This window comes from Mus musculus, chromosome 1, assembly GCF_000001635.26.
Source record: "Mus musculus strain C57BL/6J chromosome 1, GRCm38.p6 C57BL/6J".
In the NCBI taxonomy this organism is placed as follows: domain Eukaryota; kingdom Metazoa; phylum Chordata; class Mammalia; order Rodentia; family Muridae; genus Mus; species Mus musculus.
The window spans coordinates 115,663,469-115,689,314 of NC_000067.6; the positions used below are offsets into that span (position 1 = coordinate 115,663,469).

A 25,846-nucleotide genomic window follows, 5' to 3' on the forward strand; every position below is an offset into this window, starting at 1 on the left:
TTCTCATCACTCACTATCTTAAAAACATTATGCCAATAAAACAGAAAAAAGGTGACCATTCACTCTCTACAAACAACCTCTATAAGAGGTACATGTTATGATTTTAAGAGGAATAAACAAAGTACTATAACAATCGTTTTCCTTTACTTTGGACACTGACACTCTTTTTTTGTTCGCATTAGGTAAAATTAGTACTTTCACATTCATAAAAACTATGTTCTGATTAAAAATGTTAAGCTTCTGATTAAAAATAAATATGGATATAAGAATGAAGCTAGAAATTATTTATAACTTAACAAAACCCACAATTGCCTATTCATGCTTACAGAGTTTGATGCAGAATCTATATTTATGATTTTTTGATCTTGATTCTTTTCTTAGTATATGAAGAGAAATTTCTGGGTCATTATGTAAAGGTGTCTATAAAGTATGATGAACTGAGTTCAATTCTGAACACCAAAATGGTTGAAGGAGAGAATCAAACTCTGCAAGTTGTGACAGGTGCCTCCTATATTTAAGAGGTTGTTTATGGTCTTTTTAGTTTTATTTGAATGTTCTTATTTTTTTTTGAGACAGGATCTCTTGTATAGCCCTGGCTGTCCCGGACCTTACTCTCTAGACCAGGCTGGCCTCGAACTCAGAAATCTGCCTGCCTCTGCCTCCCAAGTGCTGGGGTTAAAGGCGTGTGCCACCACTGTCCAGCTCTTGAATGTTTTTTTAAAATAGGGAGGGATTAAATCCACACACTATGACATATATACACTGTCTTTCACTCACATGTGTGCACAGACACACACATTGGGGATGGGGCTGGGGATAGAGGAAGAAAGAAACCCAAACAGAAGTAACAATTTAAAAATTTTTTATAATAGAAAATCTAATTTTACCAATAACATTGTTGATTTTTCCAAACAATATGTCATAATTTACGTATCTTGCTTTATAATTAGTGTATAATAAGTCTCTGGCAAAGGTGACTTTATAGCACATTGTTTTCATAGATTCAACCCCCCAAACTCAGAAATTCTATGTCAAAATATAATGATGATTCCAAAATTATGATGTTTTTCCAAAAGACTCTATAATGTGGAGACTTCAACAATGAACGACTATTTTTGATCTCATTATATCATAGGAGCCATTGATGAATGTCTGTCATTCAGTTTTAGTAACTAGTATGCTTTAAGCAGATAGTATGAGACCGTGTGTTTAGTACTTTGCTGGATACTGTTATTTTAAACATGCTTTGTGGTACATTATTTCATCAAAAAAATATTCAAAAATCAAAATGAATGTTAAAGCTATTATTAGTTTTGATTATAGGCAGAGTATTTAAGACCAATGCTAGGCCAAAAAAACCAAAATGAAACAAAGAAAGAAAGAGAAAGAAAGAAAGAAGGAAGGAAGGAAGGAAGGAAGGAAGGAAGGAAGGAAAGAAAGAAAGAAAGAAAGAAAGAAAGAAAGAAAGAAAGAAAGAAAGAAAGAAAGAAAGAAGAGGGGAGGGGAGGGGAGGGGAGGGGAGGGGAGGGGAGGGAAGGGGAGGGGAGGGGAGGGAAGGAAAGGGAAGGGAAGGAAAGGGAAGGGAAGGAAAGGGAAGGGAAGGAAAGGGAAGGAAAGGGAGAAAAAGAAAAAGAAAAAGAAAAAGAAAAAGAAAAAGAAAAAGAGAAAAAGAAAATTAAAATTGAAAAAAAGCCCAACCCACAAACAAACAAAAATACTACTATGGTGTTATATAATTTCTAAAGTGACAGAGGCTCCTCATTTTTCCTCTCTCTCTCTCTCTCAGTTGTATCCCCATTATGAGATCCTGCATCTTGTGTGTACACAATCTCCCCAACAGGATAGGACAGTCCCAAGGCCACTAGCAGGCTATCATTCTCTCATTATATCCATTATGATGATATATATGCTAATTACCTAATCGGTGAAATACAACATCTGACTTAAGCAACTTAAGTAGTGACGGTATATCCCAGTTTTGGGTGCAGTGTATCATGATGGCAAAGACATGGTGGCAGGAACATAAGGTGGCTTGTCATATGTCACCGAGTCAAGAAGTAAAAGTTATGAACACAGTTGCTAATCTCACATTCTGCATTTTATTTAGTCCAGGGTATCTTTCCATGAAATGGTGCAACAGCAGTTGGAATGGGTTTTCAATGAAACCCAACTAGGAACTCTCTCACAGATATACACTGAAACTTTTCTTCTAGTTTGATTCTAGATCCTGCCAAGTTGACAATCAAGATTAATTATCACAGATGAGTCCTGTTGAATCCTCTTGGAATTATGTCTAGGGTCATACTGATATAAAATGACAACAAAAGTTGAGGAAGTTCTCTGAAATATCAATGAAATATTCTTTCATCTAATGATACAAACAAGAGATACAACAGATTTCTGGCCAAATATCAAAGTGGCTCATGTCCATCTCATTGGCTCACTAGAGATTATGTTAAGAAACTCAAAGCTCTACCCAAGTGTGTGCTCAGCCTGCCATATCAGTCTTCTTGATCTTACTTTTGCATAATCTCTTTCCTTGGTCACATACTTTGCTTGTGATATTCTTCAGAGGAAACCTATAATGAAATCCAATTTCCTCTTCCTGATTCCTAATAGAGGTTATTCAATTCATTGATTGATTTTATGTCATCAACGCCAGATAATTAGAAGAGCAACAGTAATTCATCCGGTCTCCATCAATGGCTTTTTTCCCTTCTGTGATTTCCATTGTTAGACTTTAAGTTAACATTTTGAGGCAGACATAAAATATTATATCAGATAGATTGTATAAATCTTCCATTCTCCCATATCTAGTTAAATGATTGATAGCTCGTTAAATTGTTTGTGTACACAGGAAATGCACACATTTCTATTAAGCCTTGAATCTTCATTACAGGTTGTTTTTGCCTCTGCAAGTTACTAAATTTTAAATTCATTTCTTCCTAATTATCATTGGTGATAGTTGTGTACAATTTCACATTATGAACATACAAAATGCTTTTGCCAGTGAATGAATTACAAATTTGTTATATTTACTTTTACTCGTGAAGGAAAAGCTATATGATCATCTGTATTTGTTTTTTTCAGATTCTGTATTAAAAAAAAATTCCTTGTAATCAGATTTAAATTTCGAAGAGTTTCCTTATTAAGCACCATGCAAGAGTAACATTACAAAGTAACAAAATAAGAACATCCTAGTGCTGGGAGTATAGTTCAATGAGAGAAACCTTGCCTTTATATGTAAGGACATAGGCTGGATTCTTTGCCACCCACCCCAAACAGAGTTGAAAGTCATGATTTTTAGAAAAGTCTTGCCTGTCAGTTTGGAGGCTTCTCTTGCCTACACTGAAACTATGTACAATAAAATTGGGAAGAAGGAAACCAAGCATAACCACAAATAATTCAATATTGGGTTATCTAAAACTACTTACAGCAATCATTTCTGTATTTTTATTGATAATGCCTGTAGTATTTTCTAAAGCTAAATATCAAGACTATCCTACATCAGATCAACATTGCCTTTTTTCAAGATTGCCTTTTTATTTTTTGGCAAGCATAGGCGCACTTACTAACAATTTTCATCATCTCTTTTTTATTGATTATTTTATTTATGTACATTTCAAATGTAATCACCTTCCTGATCTCCCCTCTGCAACACCCCTATCTCATACCTCCTGCTCCATTCTTCTATGAGGGTGCTCTCCCATCCACTCACTGCCCTAGCATTGCTCTACTTTGGGGCATCATGTCTCCACAGGAACAAGGGCCTCCCCTCCTATTGATGCCAGATAAAGCAACCTTCTGCTACATAAGCAGTTGGAGCCATGGTTCTCTCCATATGTATTCTTTGATTGGTGGTTTAGTGCTGGGAGCTCTGAGGGGTCAGGTTGTTTGAAAATGTTGTTCTTCCTAAGGGTTTGCAAACCCCTTGTCTTCTTCAGTCCTTCCCCTAACTCCTCCATTGTAATCCCCATGCTCAGTCCGATGGTTGGCTGGAAGCAACTAGATCTGTATTTATCCCACAGGACAGCCATACCAGTCTCCTGTCAGCAAGAGCTCCTTGACATCAGGAATAGTGTCTGGGTTTGCTGTCTTATGATGTCTACAGAACTTCATAAAATCTGTGAGCTCTATTGTGGTTATTCTGAGCTTTTTTCCTAATATCCACTTAGCAGTGAGTATATATCATGTGTAATATTTTGTGACAAGGTTACCTAACTCAGGATGATATTTTCTAGTTCTATTCATTTGCCTCTGAATTTCATGAAAGCATATTTTTTACTACCTAATTGTACTTTATTGTGTTTCATCATCTCATTATGAATCTCCCACCTGGATACTGGAAAACTCCACTTCTCATGAATGTTGAACAGAAGTACAGGACTCTGAGCCTTTGGTTTTCTGTGGACTTCTGGTACTCCATGCAAATAGATACTTAAAATTCAGGACTCTTAAGTTTTCATTATTACTGAATTTCAGATGGGCAGTCATTTCTTCTCTCACTTCCTTAGTTCATTCCCTATTTAGTAAATGCATTGTTTGGACACCTAACATTATCCACATATAGAAGCATCCTTAGCTAAAGCCTTATCTATTACCTATTCAATGTGGCTATTTAAACTCCAAGTTGTGGAAATCTTCTCATCCATACATTAAACAATATAGCCAATGGTGCAAAACCATTATCACCAATAGCCTGGTTCAGTGGATACTGCTAAAAGGGGAAAAAAAATACAATGGAATGCTTACATCAACATGACCCTGAACTACTTCTGTACAAAATCAAAACATGTAGGAAGAAAAGAATGTCACCAATTCCCTGCCCCAAAGTGTTTATGATGATAATCAACTAATTTCTTTCCCTAAATCGATCAAAGTAGAGAAATTTAATCTAACAGGTAAGGCCAGGTAAACTTGTCTGTACCAAGTTCTCTGTTACAACACACTGTGAAGATGCATCCTCCTTCCTTGTCCTTAACCCATCTGTTCTGGAATTGCCATATTTTCTGTTTATAGGTACAGTAAATGCTAATGAGGAATATGCAAATCATTCAAAGCAGCTGAAATAAGTAAACTTTCCATATGTAATATATCCTTAAGACTTGGTTGGACCCATATTTCCCTCATGCACAGCACCTCACTGCCAAACCATGCAATCTCATGAGTCTAAAAGTGCACATTGTGTATTCATAGATCTATGTCTAATCTAATTCTTGTATCTTTGCTCAATGAAAACTACTGTAAAAAATCAATCAAAACCAAATATACAAATGAAGTTTAGAATATATTGTTCAGATTTTTTGATAAAGAAAACAGAAATACGTTTTTCTGGAATTCTAAATATGTGTAAGAAATCAAGTTTTCCTTCTCCTCACTCTTGGTATGGATCAGTGTTTCTCAGCTACTAAATGTGAAGTGACCCTCTCTAAGCTTCAAAATATATGAAACAAAAAAAGGAAGTGGGTAGACTTATCAAATAGAAGAGAAAAAATATTTCCTCTAGAAATGTTTATCTTGAAAATTTAATAGGAGCTTTTGAAATTTAACATCTGATTATCTCCTGTCCCACTCTCTAGTCATACTAATAAGACTAGAGGTCTCTTGTACATGGTTTGTCTTTATTTGTTTATTTCTTCCACTCCCCCCCTTTTTTTTGGTTGTTGGAACAATGTATTCTTTTTAATACGAAAGTAAGTAACACGTTCATCACAGAATAGAAATAGAAATCTAAAGTGTAGTGTAGGAGTAAATCAAGGGTAAAGGGAAAACAGCACAATCAAAGAAATATGTCCTTTTTCTTCTTGGGGAGTGAGGAATCCAAACATTTAGAGACAACACACATTTCCAGGTAGCTGCAAATAGGAAGAAGTGGAATGCAGAAGTTTTTGGATACATAGAGATCAAGGCTCTGACTGTGGCATTCCCCAGTTCTGTGTCATTCTCATGCTGCTGATACTCAGGCAAAGTCACATGTGTTGTTCTCAGTTGCCATAAATTTCATCTTCTGTGTACCTGTGAATGAAGGCTTTCTGGCAGGACATTGCAGTGACCTGTTCTGAGATTCAATTAAGTAGGTCGTCCTGGATGGCTGTTCTGTTGCTAATGAAGTTAACGGACATCTAGATACCATGTGGTTGGATGTCACAGAGAGCTGTCTTGACTTTGTTGAGACTGATTCAGAAAGTAGTAGCTCATCTTATTCTGCATTTAATATGTGCTCATCACCTTCTTTCATGGATATCTGTCTGATGCTACAGTATAGACAATGGTGGTGGCCAAAGGCAGCCATCATGTTCTGGTCATTGAAATGCTTCTGGGTGATAATGAGGACCTGACAGTGCTGGCTTCCATAGCTCGTGAAAGGGGCAAAGCCTGGTGTGAAGAAATGGAAACATGGGAAGGACACTTGATATTGATCAGGCTAGGGAAGTAGAGGCAGGTTATAACTCTGAGCATAGCAACTGAGGGAGATAATTCTCACCCATATCCTATGGGTTGATGGATGAGTTTGAAGGTACAGAAACAGATATCATAGAAAGTCTCACTATCAGGTCTCCTGAGTGTTGTCTACCAACTTATGGACAGAGAAGTAGGATTCAACCATAGTTTTGAGAACTTTGGATGTGGACAATCTACTCAAAATGATTATGATGATGACTGGATATTCTTCTAAGATATCTCTGATGAGTAGAGTGTCAACTCCAAGCCTACATTTCCAACTCGTCAGTAGAGCAAATGGAAGCTTTTCAGGAACTTTGTGTTCCTGGCCTTCTTCTGTACCACATCTAGGACATGGTCAGCCAGCTCAGCTCCCTCTATGTAATCGGCTTTGGTTCAGCTGTTGCTTATTCCAGACTGACAAAAACCAAAAATGCTTCACCTCAAGGTCTGGCCAAAAGGACTTAAGGGAATGAAATTCATGGTCCAGGATTCTGGATTACCCAAATAGCTCTAGAAACATACTTGCCACCTGTGGCTTCATTGTAGCACACAGAGAGTGCAGGTGATGGTTGCTTCACCTGTGGTATATACCAGGGACCTATGACATGTCCATTGCTGATTGTCCTCCACAACTTGATACCAATCTGATTGCCAGGCTGACTAGACTGTGCATACATGTATGACATTATTTACTTCATGGATAAGCTTTACTATAATAAATTTTAGCTCACTCCAAGGTGTTTTTGTTGTTGTTTTTTGTTCTTGTTAGGTTTTGTTTTTGTTAGGTTTATTGCTTTGTTTTTTCTAGTGTGATAGTGGGCTGAAAAGATGGAACATTGCACTGCAGGCTAAAGCAGGGGAAGCATGATGTCAGGAAAATTCAAGAGAGAAAGATGTGCCATTAATACATCTTTCTAATAAACAAATTAATTTTCATTTTCTAGTTCTCTTTTATGTATTTTGAAGTGTGTGTGTGTGTGTGTGTGTGTGTGTGTGTGTGTGTGTGTGTGTGTGCAGTGTAATCAGAGGCCAGACTTCAGCATCAAATAGACTAGACTTAGAGTTAGAGATGGTTGTGAGCTAACATGTGGGTTCTGGAAACATAATCAGGATCATCTTCAAGAGCAACAAATGGTCCTATTCTCTGAGACATAATTACACATCCCATACTTATAATATTTAAGACAGGCCTTACAGTGTTTACTTCCTTTACCTGTAAATTCTCTTAAAGCATGTGCTACTGCCATTTACTTACCATGTACAAATACTTCAGAAAACAATCATTGACCACGAAACCACCTCCTGTCAAATAAGTAACAAATATATTTTAAAAATATGTATTTGCACAATCTCAGTTTGCAGGATATTTGAACACTGTGAACTCTGAGATTATGTTGTTTACTTAAAAACCTGTTTTCATTGTACTGTGGCTCAGCCTAAGCACATTAAATCCCTCTTGTTGGAATTCAGATACATCCTTAAATTCACATCTTTAAACCTAAGCAATGAAGGTAAAGTTAATTTGTAGAAAGAAGCATCCATGTTTGACAGTTATATCTAACTAAGAGTCAAACAAAATGAAAAACCAGAGAGACTTGACAGAATAGGATATACCCAATTCTTCCAAGAATACAGAGAAAAACGATTTAAGGGAGGAGCACACACACACACACACACACACACAGAGAGAGAGAGAGAGAGAGAGAGAGAGAGAGAGAGAGAGAGACAGACAGACAGACAGACAGACAGACAGACACAGACACAGACACAGACACAGACACAGACAGACAGACAGACAGACACAGACAGAAACAGAGAGAGACACAAACAGAGACAGAGAGTAGTTTTACTGGAACAGTTGCACAGCTACAGGTTTCAGAGAGAGAATAATCTAGACAAATGTGAAGATAGAATGACCAAGAGAATGAGAATGAGCCAGAATATTAGAACATTGCCAAAATTAATATGAGTCCAAGAAAAGCAATTTAGTCAGAAGCTAAAAAAGTCCAATTTGAATCAATCAACGTGAAAGGAGTTTTGAGCCAGAACACCTGAGTTGACCAGCCAGCCAGAGTTCAGAAAGACTTAGAAAGGGTGTGCTTAGTTCGAAGAAACTCCCATGGCTTAAAAAACTCTAGGCATAGGTTAGATTGTATGGAGGCTAGAAGCTTTCTGGACTAGGCCAAAGTTAGCAGATGGAGACAGTATGCCTCTGAGTCAATTATATCAGGAAAATAAAAGGTAGTTTTACAGTCTCTCACACACATTTACATTTGTGGAATGCAGTATGCACTTGCATGCACATGTGTAAGGCAGAAATGGACACAGGGTCTCCTTCCTATACCACTCTGTATCTTATGTTTTTAGACAATCACTTGCTGAACCCAGAACTTGCCAGTGGACTGTAGTGATTGGCCAGTGAGATCTAAAATTCCTCTGTCTCCACCTCTCCATTGCTGAGATTATTTGTGCCCACTACTGTGTTTGGTTTTTTACATGGCTGCTAAGAATTTGCACACAGGACTTTATGCTTGAACAACCAGCACTTTCCTCATTACACAATTTTAAGATGTTGTATTTACCCAATGGTATACAATAAAAACTGATCTTGTTTTACCCATGAGCTTTTACTATGTACAGGAGGAAAAAGCACACCCAGCTAGGATATGCTCTGAGTTGAAGGATACATAATTCATGATTAATACATAACCAACTGACTAACTGTGAATATTTAATAAGACCTCCAGGAGTGGGCCCTGCATTTACTTAGTTCATTCTTGAATTTTGTGATACTGCTTAATTTGATAACATGCAATTTTAGAGATAAAACTAATTTAAATATTTTGCTTACTGTTTCCATACCTAAAGTGAGGTTAAAAACACAGTATGTCCCCAAAAAACCTACTGTACTGGCTGGTTTTGTGTATCAACTTGACACAAGCTGGAGTTTTCACAGAGAAAGGAACGTTCCCTTGAGGAAATGCCTCCATGAGATCCAGCTGCTGTTCATTTTCTCAATTAGTGATTAAGGATGGGAGGGCCCATTGTGAGTGGGACCATCCCTGGGCTGGTAGTCCTGGGTTCTATAAGGAAGCAAGCTGAGCAAGCCAGTAAGCAACACCTCTGCATCAGCTCCTGCTTTGTGATCTGCTTGAGTTCCAGTCCTGACTTCCTTTGGTGTTGAACAGCAGTGTGGAAATGTTAGCTGAATAAACCCTTCCCTCCTCAACTGCTTCTTGATCACAATGACTTTTGTGCAGGAATGGAAAGCCTGACTACGATGCCTACCATAGAAGCTGAGTTCCATAAGTTATTTTCTCATGTAAAGTGTTAGAAACAATCAATACAAAATATATGGTGAAAGAGAAATTAAATCTTGTAGCTCTTAGTTCACCAGCTATGTCAGAGTCCTCATCAATAAAGTCTGGCTATTAACTATGAAAAAATGGAAAAATTAATGTACTTACAGTTTGGGTCACAACTGGAGAGAAAGGCTTAACCTCTTTCTGTCTTGCCTATAAGAGTGTACAACTTATAGAAACGATAAAGTAAAAGCCAGGATATATGCAGATGGAAATATTTTTTTCTTCTGGAAAATACATCACTTTTGGCTTCAGAACTCACAGCAATAAGCATTTTTATTCCAAGAACCTCCCCCCATTCCTACACCTCCTACTAAGAACTATAAAATATGAAATTTAGTCATGCCTTAAAATAAGAACTGTCAGTATCATGTTACATTAGTTATTATTCTCGTTTCTCAAAGAAAATAGCAGGAAACAATAGCTGAAAGTTTTATTTCTGCTCCCAATAAGGGTACATCCCATCAGACAGGGAAAGCCAGACAGCAGGAGTGTGGTCACATAGCACACAATCAGGATGCAAAGAGATAAATGCTCTTGCTCAGCTTGCTTTTTATTCAGTCAAGAACCACAGTCCATGCAATGACATCAGCCACAGTGAAGGAGTCTTCCCATCTCAATAGCCATAGTTTAGAGAAGAAACTCTATCACAGGCAGACCATGGTTTGGTCTCCTAGGTGATTGTAGATCCTGCTGAGCTGATGATTAATATTGTTTTAGTCAGGGTTTCTATTCCTGCACAAACATCATGACCAAGAAGCAAGTTGGGGAGGAAAGGGTTTATTGGGCTTACACTTCCATACTGCTGTTCATCACCAAGGAAGTCAGGACTGGAACTCAAGCAGGTCAGGAAGCAGAAGCTGATGCAGAGTCCATGGAGGGATGTTCTTTACTGGCTTGCTTCCCCTGCATTGCTCAGCCTGCTCTTTTTTTTTTTTTTTTTTTTTGGTCAATTATTTTTATTTTTATTTTTTTCCATTTTTAATTAGGTATTTAGCTCATTTACATTTCCAATGCTATACCAAAAGTCCCCCATACCCACCCCACCCCCACTCCCCTACCCACCCACTCCCCCTTTTTGGCCCTGGCGTTCCCCTGTACTGGGGCATATAAAGTTTGCAAGTCCAATGGGCCTCTCTTTGCAGTGATGGCCAACTAGGCCATCTTTTGATACATATGCAGCTAGAGACAAGAGCTCCGGGGTACTGCTTAGTTCATATTGTTGTTCCACCTATAGGGTTGCAGTTCCCTTTAGTTCCTTGGGTGCTTTCTCTAGTTCCTCCATTGGGGGCCCTGTGGTCCATTCAATAGCTGACTGTGAGCATCCACTTCTGTGTTTGCTAGGCCCTGACATAGTCTCACAAGAGACAGCTATATCTGGGTCCTTTCAGCAAAATCTTGCTAGTGTATGCAATGGTGTCAGCATTTGGAAACTGATCATGGGATGGATCTCTGGATATAGCAATCACTAGATGGTCCATCCTTTCATCACACTTCCAAATTTTGTCTCTGTAACTCCTTCCATGGGTAGAACCAGGATTACCAGCCCAGAGATGGCCCCACCCACCAGGGGCCTTACCCCTTGATCACTAATTGAGAAAATGTCTTACAGCTGAATCTCATGGAGGCATTTCCTCAACTTTCTCTGTGATAACTCCAGTTGTATCAAGTTGACACAAAACTAGCCAGTACAAATATCACACATCACAAATACCCATTGTTATGTTGAGTAATAAGTGTTGCAGTCTGTGTAATTGCTGCAACGCCTGACTGTAGATGGCACTCTAGCTCATATGGAAGCTAAGTGAGTCTGCATCTGCTCTGGTGGAAATGCTGCTCCCTCTTTCTACAAAAACAAAACAAAACAGCAACAACAACAACAACAACACACTTACAGGCCATCCCTTCATGCATCAGAGTTCTGCCTTAGGTCATCTTTCAAGTGTAACTTTTGAATGCCTGCCTTACTTTTGTTCTTCTAACCATGTGAAACAATTATAATTAGTTGTCTGAAAAGAAAATGGTAACTCATAAATATTCATGAGTTATCATGTTTGTTTGTTTGTTTTTTCTTCTGCTTGTCTATATTTTGTATTGTTCTTGTGATAATTCAGGTGAAAAGTGAGTCAGAAATGTAGATAAATTGCAGGAGATTCTTATTTGTGATAAAATGAGTACCAGAGGCTGTTTTTATGTAAATGGGACGACATGATTTAAAGAATTCTAAAAGATTCTTTTGGAATTGGATTTAATTGGATTATCTGGGGAGGTGGGTCAGTTGATAAAATACTTGCTGTGTAAATGCAGAAATCTGAGTTTTCAAGTCTCTAGCATTGATGTAGAAATGCCAGTGCTATTGCATGTGCCAGTAATCCCAGTATTGGGGAAGTGGATCCAGGAGGATTACTGATGCTGGGTCCAGTAAAGTTAGTTGTGTTGGCAAGGTCCAGGTTTAGTGAGAATTTGTTCCAGAAAATAAGTTGAGAGAATGACTACGGAAAACAGCTCATCCCAAAACCCAGTCAATATGAACCCTTGTGTAAGCACGGTTGCACCAGAATACACACATGCATCTTGCACACACCAAAAGATGTGTATCGGAGTTTGATGTGTAAATTATACCTATATCATGACAAACACCATGATACAATTCACAGTGACACTGAGCCACAGTCAAGAACTCAGAAAGGCAATCTCAGTAATTAACAGAAGTGCTTAGGAGAGCGAAACCGTTCTATAGACCTTCTGATATTTAAAGCACTGAAATTGACAAGGCTTTGAAATGTAAATGCAGCTTACTATATCCAAATCCACACATGTAGGCTGTAGTTTTCAACTGTCAGAGATCAGTTTGTTATTGTATTTATCCACAGTATATGACACATTTAAATGTCTTGTTTCAAAATTTGGATCTGGGTTGATGAGATGATTCAGTGGATAACAGCAGTAAAATCACTCTGTGGCAAGAAATGAGGCAGCTTTGTAGCCAGCCAGACTGGATTACACACTGAAACTAAAGACAGAAGCAACAAGAGAGACCGGGCCTCTGATTTCCCCTGTATATTCCTCTGACAATTATAAGAAGGCAATGTGTCATTGAGGCACACCTGCAGCTTCTTGTAACTTCCCTGAAAACTTCTCAGCTCCAGGATCCAGTGTAAAGGGAGATGTTTACACACAGCTATTTAAGACAACAAATGTATTCAGACCCATTGAAAACTGTGTGTAATTATCATATACTACAAGGTACTATTCACTTGAGGTTATTTGAAACATAGAAGCAGTTCATAGCCATGTATAGTATCAAAGCATAGAACAGGCCTGTCTTAGTCTGCACACAAGTTTTATTAACCTTTTCTACTATTTTTCCTTATTTGGCCTTTATTTGGGCACCAATCATTTTTCTTAGCTGTAATATCTATTCTCCAAGTATCTAGTTTATATTTCCAATATCAAAATTATATCACTAGTAGAGAACTCTAGCTTGATTTGATTAATATACATTCTACTGAAATAAATTCATGCCAGTAACAATCATTGCAAATTTCCCAGTGTAAATACTTGTGAATGGAGTTATTTCCAGAGACTGCTTTACCTTAACATCAAGGACATGGCTCTGGGACAGTTATGTGGATATGAAAAGATGAGGGTGCTCAGGTTATCCATAAGAAATAAAGTGGTATGTGTATGTAACCTATGCATCATGCCTCATATTATTAGGTAGGAAATAATTACAATAGAAAATATGCCCATGTACAGCATATATGCAATTTTCTGAATATTTTCAACTCAATCATGCCAGACCTGCTGATGTGGTAACCACATAAATACAGATGCCCACCTATATTTGTCATATAGTACATTCTCCTATTGGACATATTTGGGTGCAGTGTTAAATCACGACTTCCAAAAAATTAGAGTACATCTAGTTAATCTACAATTTGCATCATTTGTAATTAGATTAAAACAGAGAAATGACAGTAGGAAGTGATTGAAATTATTTATGATGAAAATAAAAACTCATGTGCATTACATATATATATTTATATAATTTATATATATTCATGTTCTATAGTACTGACCATGAACATGCATTATCTACATCGTATATACCTTCAAATGATTACAATAATATACATTTTTATTGGAAGGGGCAGATGGCATATTTATTTTAATAAGAATAGGAATAATTAAGATAATCAATGCTATTCTGAATGTTGACTTGCAGATATTCATAAACTTGGGACTTCTGTACTCAACAGATATAAGTTCAGAGACACTAGAAAGAAATTAAAGAGAGTCATGGCTCCATTTGTCTTTCTCTTCTGATACCTCCTTTCTCCTACTTCCCAAACTAAGCAACAATTCTGCAACCTATGATGTTTCTCACACATAAATTTCACATATGTTCTCTGCCTCTGTCTCAGACCTGTTTCTCTGTCTCTCTCTGGGTCTCTCTCTCTCACACTCTGTGTGTGTGTGTGTGTGTGTGTGTGTGTGTGTGTGTGCACGCGCACGTGCATGCATGTATGTGTATGCATGCATGTGTTTGCTTTGTGCATTTTTCATTGCTACTAGTCAATACATCCTCTGCTGGCTTTAGCTTAACATGATATTAAAGATGCCGATAAAAACCTTATTAGAGATGTTTTCCAGTGTGTTTTCTATCCTAGTCTAAGTGCAAAAATGATAAAAGTACACAAAGGAAAGTTACATAATAAAATAAACCCTGGATATCAATTGTTTCAACTACATGCTGATTTTTTTTGGAAAATATGACTTTTGAGAACATTATAAAACTATTAGCCTCTTCCTACTATAATTTGCCAAAGAAAGATCTGTTCAGATATTGGCCTGGATTATGTAAAAACCAGGAAGGAACATTAGGTATGACAAGTGTCTGTTTTCCTTTATTAAATTCAGTAAGCTTGGCAGCAGCACACTGGTTGTTCAACTGTTTCCTGCGGGAGGAAAGTAATGCAGACAACCTAAATAAGCCTTCTTTTCATACATATAAGATTTTCAGTAATATTATAGCTCAAGTGCAGAAACTCAAATGGAGGGTGATGCTTACTAGGCATCATTCGATCTTTTAGGGAATCTAAGTGTGACTAGTCTTGCATTCAAATGTGCTCTGCTGTAACAGTCATTTTTTGTTGTTGTTGTGACTAAAACTGAAAAAAACAAAAACCAAAAAACAATGAGGCTGTGAGATTGCTCAATCAGTCAAGTGTTTACTCTGCCAACAGAAGTTCCAATCCCTGTCCCCATGTGAAAAGCTGGGCATGGGGTCAAGTACTTCCAAATCCAGTTCAGGAAAGGTCAAGAAGAACATTCCTGGATCATGTTGGCCACAAGAGAACCTGTCTCATAAACAATAAGATGGTGTGACTGGATGAACAGATCAACAGTTATGAACACTTGTTGCTCTTCCAGAGACCTGAGTTCAGTTCCCTGCCCCAAACTTGGACAGCACACAGTGGCCTGTAGCTCCAGCTTCAAGGGATATGGCACCCTCTCTGTACCTTTTAAGAACCTACATATATGTGGTATGTGTCAAAAAACAAATATAAATCAATAAAATCTAAAAATAAATATTTTCTAAAAAGGCAGAGAGTGATAGAGAAAGGCACCCAGCAGAACCCTCTCCCCTCTACAAGCACACACTAAACGGACTGCACCGCTTATTATTAACTCCTGCTCTCATGAGATCCTGTCACTGATGTGAGGAATCTGCAGGAACAATTAGCTTTTTTTTTTTCTCACACACTTCTCTGTTTATCTTAAGAAGTAAATTGATCCTTTCCTTCAGTTTTACTTATCAGATCCTAACTATAGAGCAAGCAGCAGATAACCACTCCTACAGGAGCCTGCAGCAGTTGTTCGGTTCTTAATCTACTCAGGATTTCTCCCTCATCCTGTTGGGCAATCAGAGAAGTTAAAAACAGCTGACAATCAGGGAACTGATTGTGGAGGGGACTGGAATCCTGGAGACAGGACCAAATAACCATTGGCATCTAATAAAAATTAAGAGTGTGACATGTGTGGGTCTGTACCAATGTAATCATGCAGACATTTTGGAAAGATAACACTCCCCTAAAAATCAACTCAATTCAGGGCCTGGTTTAGCACATCCATGGGAAGCAAGCCTGCTCTAACAAACTTTGCTCATTATGTAGCATGAGTCCCTGGACATTAATATGGATGTCCACTTCTCTGAAAAGGTACAATTCTGCCTTCATTATAAGACTCAACTCCCCTGTTAAGGCAAATATATATTTGACTTGACCTGACATGAACAATGCTTTACCACAAAGAGACAAAGAATCGATTCATTACTCCACCTGTGACTTTCTCTTCTCAGAGGAAGTAATCCTTGTCAACTTGAAATCTCCAACAGCACTTGCAATGTGGGATACTTGGCACAGAGTCTCATGATAATAGCTGCTGTTATCTTAACTTTGGGTGTGTTTCTGTCTTATCTTCTTAACACAATTTCAGGTCTGCAAGCCCAGTAATTTTTTTTTCCATTTGCTTTACCTTGTTACCAGCCATTTACTATAAGGAATAAACACAAAATGTAAAACAAGAAAATTAAGTTACAAAGGAAAACAACTTAAAGGAAAATATAATGATGTTCTACTATATCAATATTTTACAAAAAGATGCAAAACAAACCTCACAAAAAACAAAAAACAAAAACCAACTAATCAAAACAACAAGCGAATCTGAAACTGTGGTGTTATCAGGAACTGTCCTTCAGTCAGTAAAACAAACCATGACATACAAAGTCAAAATTGTCAGCAACATTGATTTTCAAAACACACTCATATGTAAACTCTGTTCCTTTACACAAAACCATTCAAATTATAAGGATTTTATCATACAGGACTTAAAAATTCAGAAAAAAACGAATTGTGAGGGTTCGTGAGTAGCCTGTGACTAGAAGCCTTGAATTTTTTAAATAATTGATATATCATTTGTCACATGATCTCATCAAAAAATGAATATGACCAAGCATATCTCCCAAGGATGTGTCTAATAAGAATTATGAAATTAGCAGTTAGAACAATTTCTGAACAACAGCAAAAACGGGATGATGAATGACTCCTTTTCCTTGTTCCATCATGGCTGAAACAGAAGTGCTCCAGAGAAAATGAAAAAAGATTCAAATACAATACCACTCATTTAACTTATTTCATCTTTTCTTTTGTATGTGTATGAGTATATAGTATATGAGAGTATGTGAATATATAATTGATGTGTGTACATCCACAATGTGTATATATGTGCATGTACATGTATGCTGTCTTGTGTAAATGTGCTTATGGAGGACATGAGCTAACATTAGGTGTATTCTATTATCATTATTTACCTTCTGAGTCGGTCTTCCTTTTGAACTCAGAATTCACTGCTTGGTTAGTCTGGCTACCCAATGAATGCTGAGACCAACTTTTCTCCATGATGAGTAATGTTGCAGATATGCCAAATAACACCAGAAGTTTTACTTAAAATGCCAAGGAAGTGAACTCAAATCCTCAAGCTTACATGCACTTTCCCAACCAATATTAAACCGCATTCCTTTTTAGTTTTTATTTGAGTAAGGTTTTAATTTGGGAAGATGCCCAAATAGATCTTGTAAAATATAGACATTCAAAGACTTCATTGTCCATTATTTCCTCATTCTCCATGAATACTAAGCACCTACTGACTATGCAAAAGCTGTGAGCCTCTTCCGACTCAGATGTTCTACAGGTAAGAATAATGCTGTGCAGCAACATGATAAGAAATGTAAAATTATTCAGTCTCTCTCTATCATATGGCACCTGCATCAATCAGAATAAAATCCTTATGAAAGAAAGGATTTCAATAGGCAAATAACAATCTGGCTGAAAAGAGTTTTAATAGTTATTAATATTCTACTGTGTCTACAAACATTTTAGGGCCAAAAACCCCTCAAAAGATGGCATTGTTTACACTGCTCTCTGTGAGAAGCAGCTGTTTGATGCTCACCACAGTCAGAAACACAATAAGTTTGCTGAAACATTGGCAAGTCTTAGACAAATGTCTACTGGTTAAAGCTCAAAGTTGCTCTAGAACAGCTGTGCTTGAGAAAAAAATAAAGATACAACTGTAAACAGGGTTGTAAATTAGGTGTGATTTTTATACTATAAAGACTTTTTGCATATGGGCACCTAAAATAGGAAGTGGCAGTATTTACCAACAACTGGAAAATAAACCAAGATTCTGGGCTCCATAGTGACACTTTTCCACATTTTCTGAACATGTACAGTTAGCACATTTCTCTGGCCCTGATGGTTCATGTTAAGAGATTCTGCTAGAATAGGCAGAATTGTTATATCTCTCATTTTAAAAACATTTTACCTAGTTAAACTGTATTTTGGAGGTGCATAAAAGCTGTGATGCCATTGAGTAACACTGGATTTTATTCTTAGTTATCATTGTTTTCTTCAAAAAAGCCAGAGTGCTTTCTTCTAGGAAATCTCATACACTTTTAGCAAAGGAAGAAACATGAATTTATGCCATCTTATTACATAAGCGTGGAGAGATGCAGTACACCAAAGGAAAACATTCCTAAGAATGCAGAATTTTCACTACTAAATGTAAGAAAATTACCAGGATGTTAAAAAGTTCTATAGTTTAAATTGGTGGAGAAAATGGAAATAACCAAGGTTTTTAAACAGGACAACTAATGGCATATTCATAAAATGTAACAATATAGGAGTAAAAGGAAACAAGTAGGGATTCATGTATCAAAACAGTAAATTTCAAAATTAAATTAAATAGATTGAAAAAGAGAAAATATATAGTTTGATATCTTTTTGTACATATTAAGGAGATAATAGGTACATAGGTGATAGATAGATAGATAGATAGATAGATAGATAGACAATAGATAGAAAGATAATTTGATAGATTAAAAAAGCCATTTATATAGTGGCTGAATGGGTTCTGAAGTAGACTTCCTGACCTGGAACTCATTTGTTGCTAGGATAACCTTGAACTTCTGGTCCTCTTGCCTCCATATCCATAGTGATTATATTATGGGTATGCAACACTAGGCCCCCAAACAACCCTCAGCTTTGTAGTTCTAGGATTGAACCCAAAGCTTCCTGCACCCAATATTAGCATGTCATCAGCTGTACCCTATTCCCACTTTCACCATTTCTTAATTGATGAAATGTAATCAAATGTAAATCAAAACAACACAATGTAATGCTTAAGGGCATAAATGGTAATAAAATTCATAAAAACTCGTGTATGGGATTAATAAATAAAAATAAATATTTTTTTACAGTAATGAACTGGTACAAATTTTTTAAAGTAAAAACTTCAAATGGTTTTGAATTATGTAATATTTTATTCCTTTAAAAACAACCCAAGTAGAGACTGGACAGAAAGTTCAGTGGTTAAGAGCACTTACTGCTCTGATAAAAGGTAGGAGTTTATTTCCCATACCAGGAAACTCATAACTGTTGGTAACTCCAGCTCCAGGTGATCTGACAACCTTTTATGGCCTTGGTGAGTACAAGTACATACCTGCAGGCATATATACATATATATATTTAAAATTTTAATAATTGTAAGAAATAGAAAAATCTAAATATTGCATATACTTAAACATACAAAGTGAATAAAGGTCATGCACATGTGTGTGTGTGTGTGTGTGTGTGTGTGTGTGTGTATGTATGTATATGTGAGGCCTTTCAAGTGTGATCAAGCTAGCCAGAAGAGGAGCATTCAACCTGCAACTCTCAAAGATCAGGAACTGGGATGGCAGCAGCTCTGTGCCTATCTTTAGAAAGGTTTTAAAGGAAAACTACCTAAAGCAAAGAGACTTAGAGTCCCTTTACCAATTCCTTCCTATAACTTCCTCTGAACAGGAGAGAAAAGGGTGTGCTCCACAGCATTGATATATTGGGTGTCAAAGTTCCTGTATATGGTTAATGCTTCAATAACTTTTGTTGAATTTTCTGTGAACCAAAAATTTGCTGACATAATTGTTTCCAGTTAAAATATACATAGAAGGCTGTTTGCTTACAGCTTATAGGGCTTTCATCATTCTTTCTTTAGTATAATAATGGTCAGTTATTCCAATTACCATTGAACTGTCATTCAGTATTTCAGTGATAGTAGCTGAAGCTCCCAGACGACAAGGTTAAAGGTCAGGATTTGTGCAAAGGCTGCTTGAAACTCATCTCAGTGTCCAGTTGCAATAGAGCCAGAAGCTGAGACCAAAGGCTGTCAGGAATCTGTGGTTTAAAATAAATCCATGTGCTCACTAATGAGAGAGAGAGAGAGAGAGAGAGAGAGAGAGAGAGAGAGAGAGAGAGAGAGAGAGAGAGAGAGAGATATCAACTTTCTCTGATGTAGAGTCTATAGACTCTAACTTGCTTGTAAATTTCACAGAAAAGACATCACTACTGGCTCCTTGTTTTGTTAACATTTGACAGGTTTCTGGCAGCTTCAAGTAAACACAAAATAAGTTGATCTATAGAAAAGCAAGTGAGTTCCAGATGTATGCTAGAAGCTACAGAATCAAGATCTCTAATGGAAAGCCCCGAGGAAGCAATCACAACCTCTTTTCTGTTTTAGATCTAAAGCTTTTAAGAGCCAACCATGGGCTCACACCCACTTGTCTCTACTCATCCTCCAGCTCCTACATTTTAAAATTTGTTTTCAAACATTTCTCTCTTATTCCAAGGTACCACCTTATCTCATTTGGAATCCACAGCACCAATCACCTTGCAGTACTTATGGAATAACTGTGCCAACAGCAATCAAGGAGAGAAATAGATGTAGAAGGTCGGAAAATCTGGGAGCTCTCATATTCCTAAATGGCTCAACCAGGAATCCCAATTAGAAAATCCTGCAGGTCAATCATCCAACCCTGCAAGGGAAATTGAACACACAATTCATGCTTTCTTTGACTCTCCCTTATGAAGTAAAGAAAGAGGCATTAGGCATCAGGTTAGGTCATTACCAAGTTTTCTATGAGAAAAATCCTAGGAGGAACTATGGCTTTTGTCTTTCAACACCTTTAGGCATTCTTTGAAAACCTGATTTAAATGCCTGTAATTGGGTAGGAGGTGAAAGAGAAGGGGTATTTAGGGATGCTGGGATGCTCGGAATGCAAGGATAGAAAAGACGGGGAGAGAGAGGGAGAGAGGGAGAGAGGGAGAGAGAGGGAGAGAGAGAGAGAGAGAGAGAGAGAGAGAGAGAGAGAGAGAGAGAGAGAGAGAGAGAGAGAGAGAGAGAGAGTCTTTTCCTTTGCTTACCAGCAAGTAGGTAAAGCATGCCACAGCAGAGCCTCTGCTAGGGACATCCTAGCGACCAAGGATCCGCCCAGGCCACTTTTATGGACCAGTGTGTGGCTGGCTCAGCCGGGGGCGGTGCTGCGCACAAGGCGCCTATAAGGAGCTGTCCGCTTCCCTGGTGCTGAATCCAGCTCTCATTTCCGAACGAGGTGCTTTCGGCTATTGGTAAAGCAGGTCTCAAAGAGCTGCCCTGGAGCTTGAACCTTACAAAAGAGAATCCGGAAGACGACGAGGCACGCGAGGAAGGCAAGCACAGAAAGGGACAGTTGCAGGAACTATAAACCTCGATCGCAGCTCACAGCTCGCATCTCAGAGGAAGCCCTGCTGCAGTTTTTTTTTTTTGGTAGAGCTTCTGAGGATCAGGATGGAGTGAAGGAGAAGAGGGGCTCAAGGGGGTGGGAGGGGGTCAGGCTGTGCAGAGGAGAGGGAACAGTGCAATAAAGAAAAAGGAAAAGAAAGAAAAGCCAAGGCTCGTGCCTGCGAATTTGGGATTCTATTGGAAGAGATCGCTCACTCGGGGGAAATGGATTCTGTACCAAGACTGAACAGCGTTTTGACTTTGGTGCTCTCAGGCTTGTGGCATTTAGGATTAACAGCGACAAACTGTGAGTACTTGGAGCTGGGGGCGGGAAGGTGAGGTGGGATAGGGTGCTCCTGAGAATAACTATCCACTGTCTGACTCTATATGCTCTGGGTAAAAGAAAAGAGCAGGGTGAAAACCCTAACTAGTGTGGTTCGACTATTGCAAGCACCCCAAAAGTTAGCAGAGCTCTAATGAGCTTGCTCTGCTAGATTGTCTGCCCTATTTTTTAAATCATAAACTTCCCTTAACTTCCTGCTGTATTCATGGTTCTTAATCTCAGCCAGGAATTCACGGGCCAGGAACAAGCCTCTAGGGGCAGAGACACTCAGGAGCCTGAGCAAGGTGATAACAGCGGACTGCAGCTCCCACCGATTTGCAATGTGCCCTTCGGAACACTTCTACCCTAACTTCCATCCTTAGCACCAAGCTCTCTACTGCTGTAGGCATTTTCTAACCAATGAGTACTCATATAAAGGGTTTGGGAGTTTGGGTCTAAGAATTGTAGCCCAAATGTAATTGCCCCAGGAAATCAATGGCTGCTCAATCACAGGAGGGAGTGCTTTAAAAAATGCACACCCCACCCTCAAAATCCTTGTGCCCAGGAAGGAATGAGTATGTATTATGTTATCCACATTTCCACCTTAGCAAGCATAGAACACTGAATTTAATAGGCAGGAATGTTTGACTCCCAGAAATCTGCCACCTGCACTATTTATTTAAAGAATCAAGTTTGTCAAACTTGAATAATTCACTAAAGCTGTGAGAGGTTCAAGCTCAATTGCTCAGCTGCTTCTCTAAGCAGAGGAAGAGAAGTTTTTCCTTCCCTGGGAACTCCTAAATGAGAAAGTATGCAATTAAGCCATCTGTGTTGTTTGCAAGGATGGCTTACTACCGTCCCTCAAGTTTCTGGGTTTTTTCTCTCATCTTCTATTCCTAAAATGAACCTCAGATTAGATCAACTAATATTATACAGATAAGATCAACTTTATTTTACTTTTGTAAGTTGTGGTATCAGTATCAATTTAAAAAATAAAAGGTGAACTGACTTACTACAGAAGACCCCTCTGCCCTATTCCTAAATCCTTACATTATCTTGTCCCAGAACTTGTGTTCTAGAGGAAACACAAGTGGATAGATATTCAAAGTACAGTCAGTGTTTCTGTGATCCAAAGATTAGAAATATCGCAATCCATAGTTGTAATATTTTCTTAAAGTTTATGTTATAAAGGAAGGCCAAAGTGACTATCCTCTACATCAGGTTGAGATAAGCTAGTAAATTATTTTAGAGGATATATTGAGGCAAGTTTAAGTCAGGTAAATTGATTTTTCTCAACTGGCTTTTCCCCCTTCTCTTTGGTTCCCGTTATCTCTTTTCCCCTTCTCCTTGAAAGTCTTCCCATGGTTCACAGAAGACAGACCAAGAGCTTTAGTTAGGAAATGACCTTTGTTACTGAGGTAGTTTCTCTACCTTCTGGAACACTAGAGGTCAGTATTTTCCAATTGATTCAAAGGTGTGGCTCTGAACTATGCTTTCTCCTTAGCACGTTCCATTATCTGAAAAGAATGAATACTCTGAGGATCCAAAAGTTGGGAATTAGAGAGACTGATTAAATGAGTAGACTGTACAGCACAAGTGCATAACTTGAGGTTCTTGAAAATTCCTTCTTGGAGCCATATATTCTGTAAACTAATTTAACTGTGGTCAATATATTTTGATAATGTACATAATACTAAATGACATGTGTTTAAGACTTCAGCCTATCACAACCACAGCAGTTACAAAGCCAGCTCTGGGCATTTAAAAAGTGATGATAATGAACTTGAGAATTCCTAGGTGACTCTTGCATACCCCACTTCTAAGCAACATGGCCATTTAGGGAGTGCTGCTAGATAAGTATTCTAAAGACAGTTTTCTTAAGAAATAGCACTGAGTGTTTATTGTACTATAAAAAATGTATATATTCAGTAAGCAGTAGGCTTACAGCAGGCACTGATTCTGAAATCAATGCATATTAATGTTCTTCAGAGCCTATAAGTAGTTGATCCTCAAGCAATCATGGGTATCTTTCAGTTTCTCTAGGCTGCTGTGTACAATTTTTATTCATCAAGTGTAGTATTGGATTTGCTATGGATGTACAGTTGGCTTCCATTCATATACATACTTTGATGAGTTACAAATTTCCTTTCCAAAAGTTTCCTTTTAATTTGGCTTGTGAGAATTGTTGTTTAAGATTATTTCCCAAACATTTTAAGGAGTTTCTCATGTCATTAGTAATGTCAGCCTTGAAGAAATAGTGTGTGTCCAGGTTCTTCCATTATGGACAGATAGTTAAAGGTGCTAATTTATAGGTGTGGGGTTTCTTATAAAATAACTTTTTATTCTCTGTCCTCTTTTGTAATGACTTTCTGTTACTGTTATTGTTGTGTAGTGTGCAACTACTTGTATACAGGTTTGGCTCTCTCATACTCTGTCTCATATATGGGCATTTATCTCCACAGGGAAAAAATGAATGTTTACCCAATTACAAATTTTATAAGTTTCTAATTAAGCACAATGAAAACAGAGTCAGGCTAAAAGGATTCCAGCCATAATACAGATATTACAAATCTATGGTGAGGATGCAATTATCTACCAGTAATAAGAACCTCTGTAAATATCCCCATTTAAGATTTTCAGGATATTAAACAGATACAATGTTTTCATGTTTCCTTTGTGTATAGTTTTAGAGGACTGGTTAATTATATATAAATATATCATTATCAAAATTAAAGGTATTATATATTCGTCTCCTTTGACACAAAACAATGGTATGACTTGGGAGTTTGATTAAATGAGTCCAGATGTCAGCATCTAAGATTTTTTAGTCCCAGTAAAGTCTCAGACCAGAGGTCAAATACATATTTAATTATTGTCTTTTCTAGCCTGCCAGTAAAATGCAGTGAGCAATTGAGATATGTGTCTACTCTAAAATGAACAGCAGCTAAATATCTTATTAAGAGTATTCATCTAAGATTAAGCAAGTTAATTTTTTTGCAAGTTAAATTTTTATCATGACAAAAGTAATGTGTCCAAAAAACAGGCAGATTGCATATGACACATACAGAAATATTGTTAATTTAATTTTTAAAAGAAAGATATTACATGAGCCATTTTAAATTTTAATATAGTTTTAATTTTTCTGAAATAACTTAGAACATTAATTAAGTACCTCTTTGAAGTTTATTACTACTCATTATTAGAATCCCAGAGACATGTTAATGTGATGAGAATATAAAACTCCATGTTTTAGATTTTTCTTCCATAATGAATTTCACAAGATCCTTGAGAAGTTGATCATGATAGTAAAGAGATATCAGACCTTGATTTATCTGAACCAAATGGAAGAAAAATATGAGCAATGAATGTGCTGTTCTTGTTGAGCAGGAGAATGTCTGTGCAGTGTTTTCTATGGCATCTACAGCTAGCTACCAGAAGTGAGAGACCCCCTGTATTGGTCATTTGGCAGACTCTGAAAACTTTCTCCATTATCAAACTAGCTCATTTTGACCTTTAATGATTGACATGAAATCATTTTCCATTTCCTTCACCTAAGCCCCATATCACTTTGCAACTATGAAATATAAATGAAAAACTAGAGCAGGGATTTCACTGCAAAGGAAAAGATGTGGGAGAAGATTATATCTACTGGAACAGCTTTGCTCTCATCTGCATTCTAATTCTAAGGAATAGCCATCTTTCCAGCTAAAACCTTTCTTTTTCTCTGCCCATCTGTCCAACTGACCTCAGTTTCCTTTGAGTGAATCACTTTACTTTCTTGTATCAATTTACTATATAACTATAGGATTTGCAACATCTCTAAATTTTGTAGTTTTCAACTGTCTTTCAGTTGATAACCCAGACTGTGACAAAATATGAGCTATGGGTGATAATTACAACAGATAAGAAGACGGGGAGTGGGTGTAGTTAGCTAATAAGGCAGAAGAAAATGGCATTTTAAATTTTTGAGAAGTTGCTTTATAGGGACTTGGAAACAATGATGACTTTTTTTTTAAACTTCCAAAAGAAACCATTTCATCCATTTAACTACTGCTATATTTGCCTAATGACCTTGCAAAGT

General features: G+C 37.5%; 1 protein-coding gene, 1 long non-coding RNA gene and 1 pseudogene across 7 annotated transcripts in view; 1 reads left to right on the forward strand and 2 right to left on the reverse strand.

Annotated features, from left to right (window-relative positions):
* Positions 1–2,080: 2,080 nt before the first annotated feature.
* LOC108167704 lies at positions 2,081–21,478 on the reverse strand. Of its 3 annotated transcripts, none has more exons than XR_001779333.2 (5): positions 21,107–21,478; positions 19,930–20,109; positions 16,151–16,364; positions 7,700–7,746; positions 2,081–6,375 (listed from the first exon to the last, which is right to left on the reverse strand). It is a non-coding gene; the product is annotated as an uncharacterized LOC108167704 (long non-coding RNA). The 3 variants fall into 3 exon arrangements; XR_001779336.1 differs by having other exon boundaries at positions 19,930–20,080; positions 21,107–21,186; XR_001779334.2 differs by lacking the exon at positions 19,930–20,109 and having other exon boundaries at positions 21,107–21,393.
* Positions 5,941–7,115, reverse strand: Gm17916 (predicted gene, 17916; annotated as a pseudogene).
* The window catches only part of Cntnap5a (contactin associated protein-like 5A), a 902,587-nt gene continuing 898,009 nt past the window's right edge, over positions 21,269–25,846 (forward strand). For 2 of the 4 annotated variants that reach the window (NM_001371013.1, NM_001077425.2), the window contains exon 1: positions 21,269–21,750. In NM_001371013.1, coding sequence (NP_001357942.1) covers positions 21,669–21,750 — 82 coding nt within the window. In that variant the 5' untranslated portion in view covers positions 21,269–21,668. The remainder of the gene's footprint in view (positions 21,751–25,846) is intronic. The other 2 variants (XM_006529775.4, XM_006529774.3) reach the window with 2 other exon arrangements.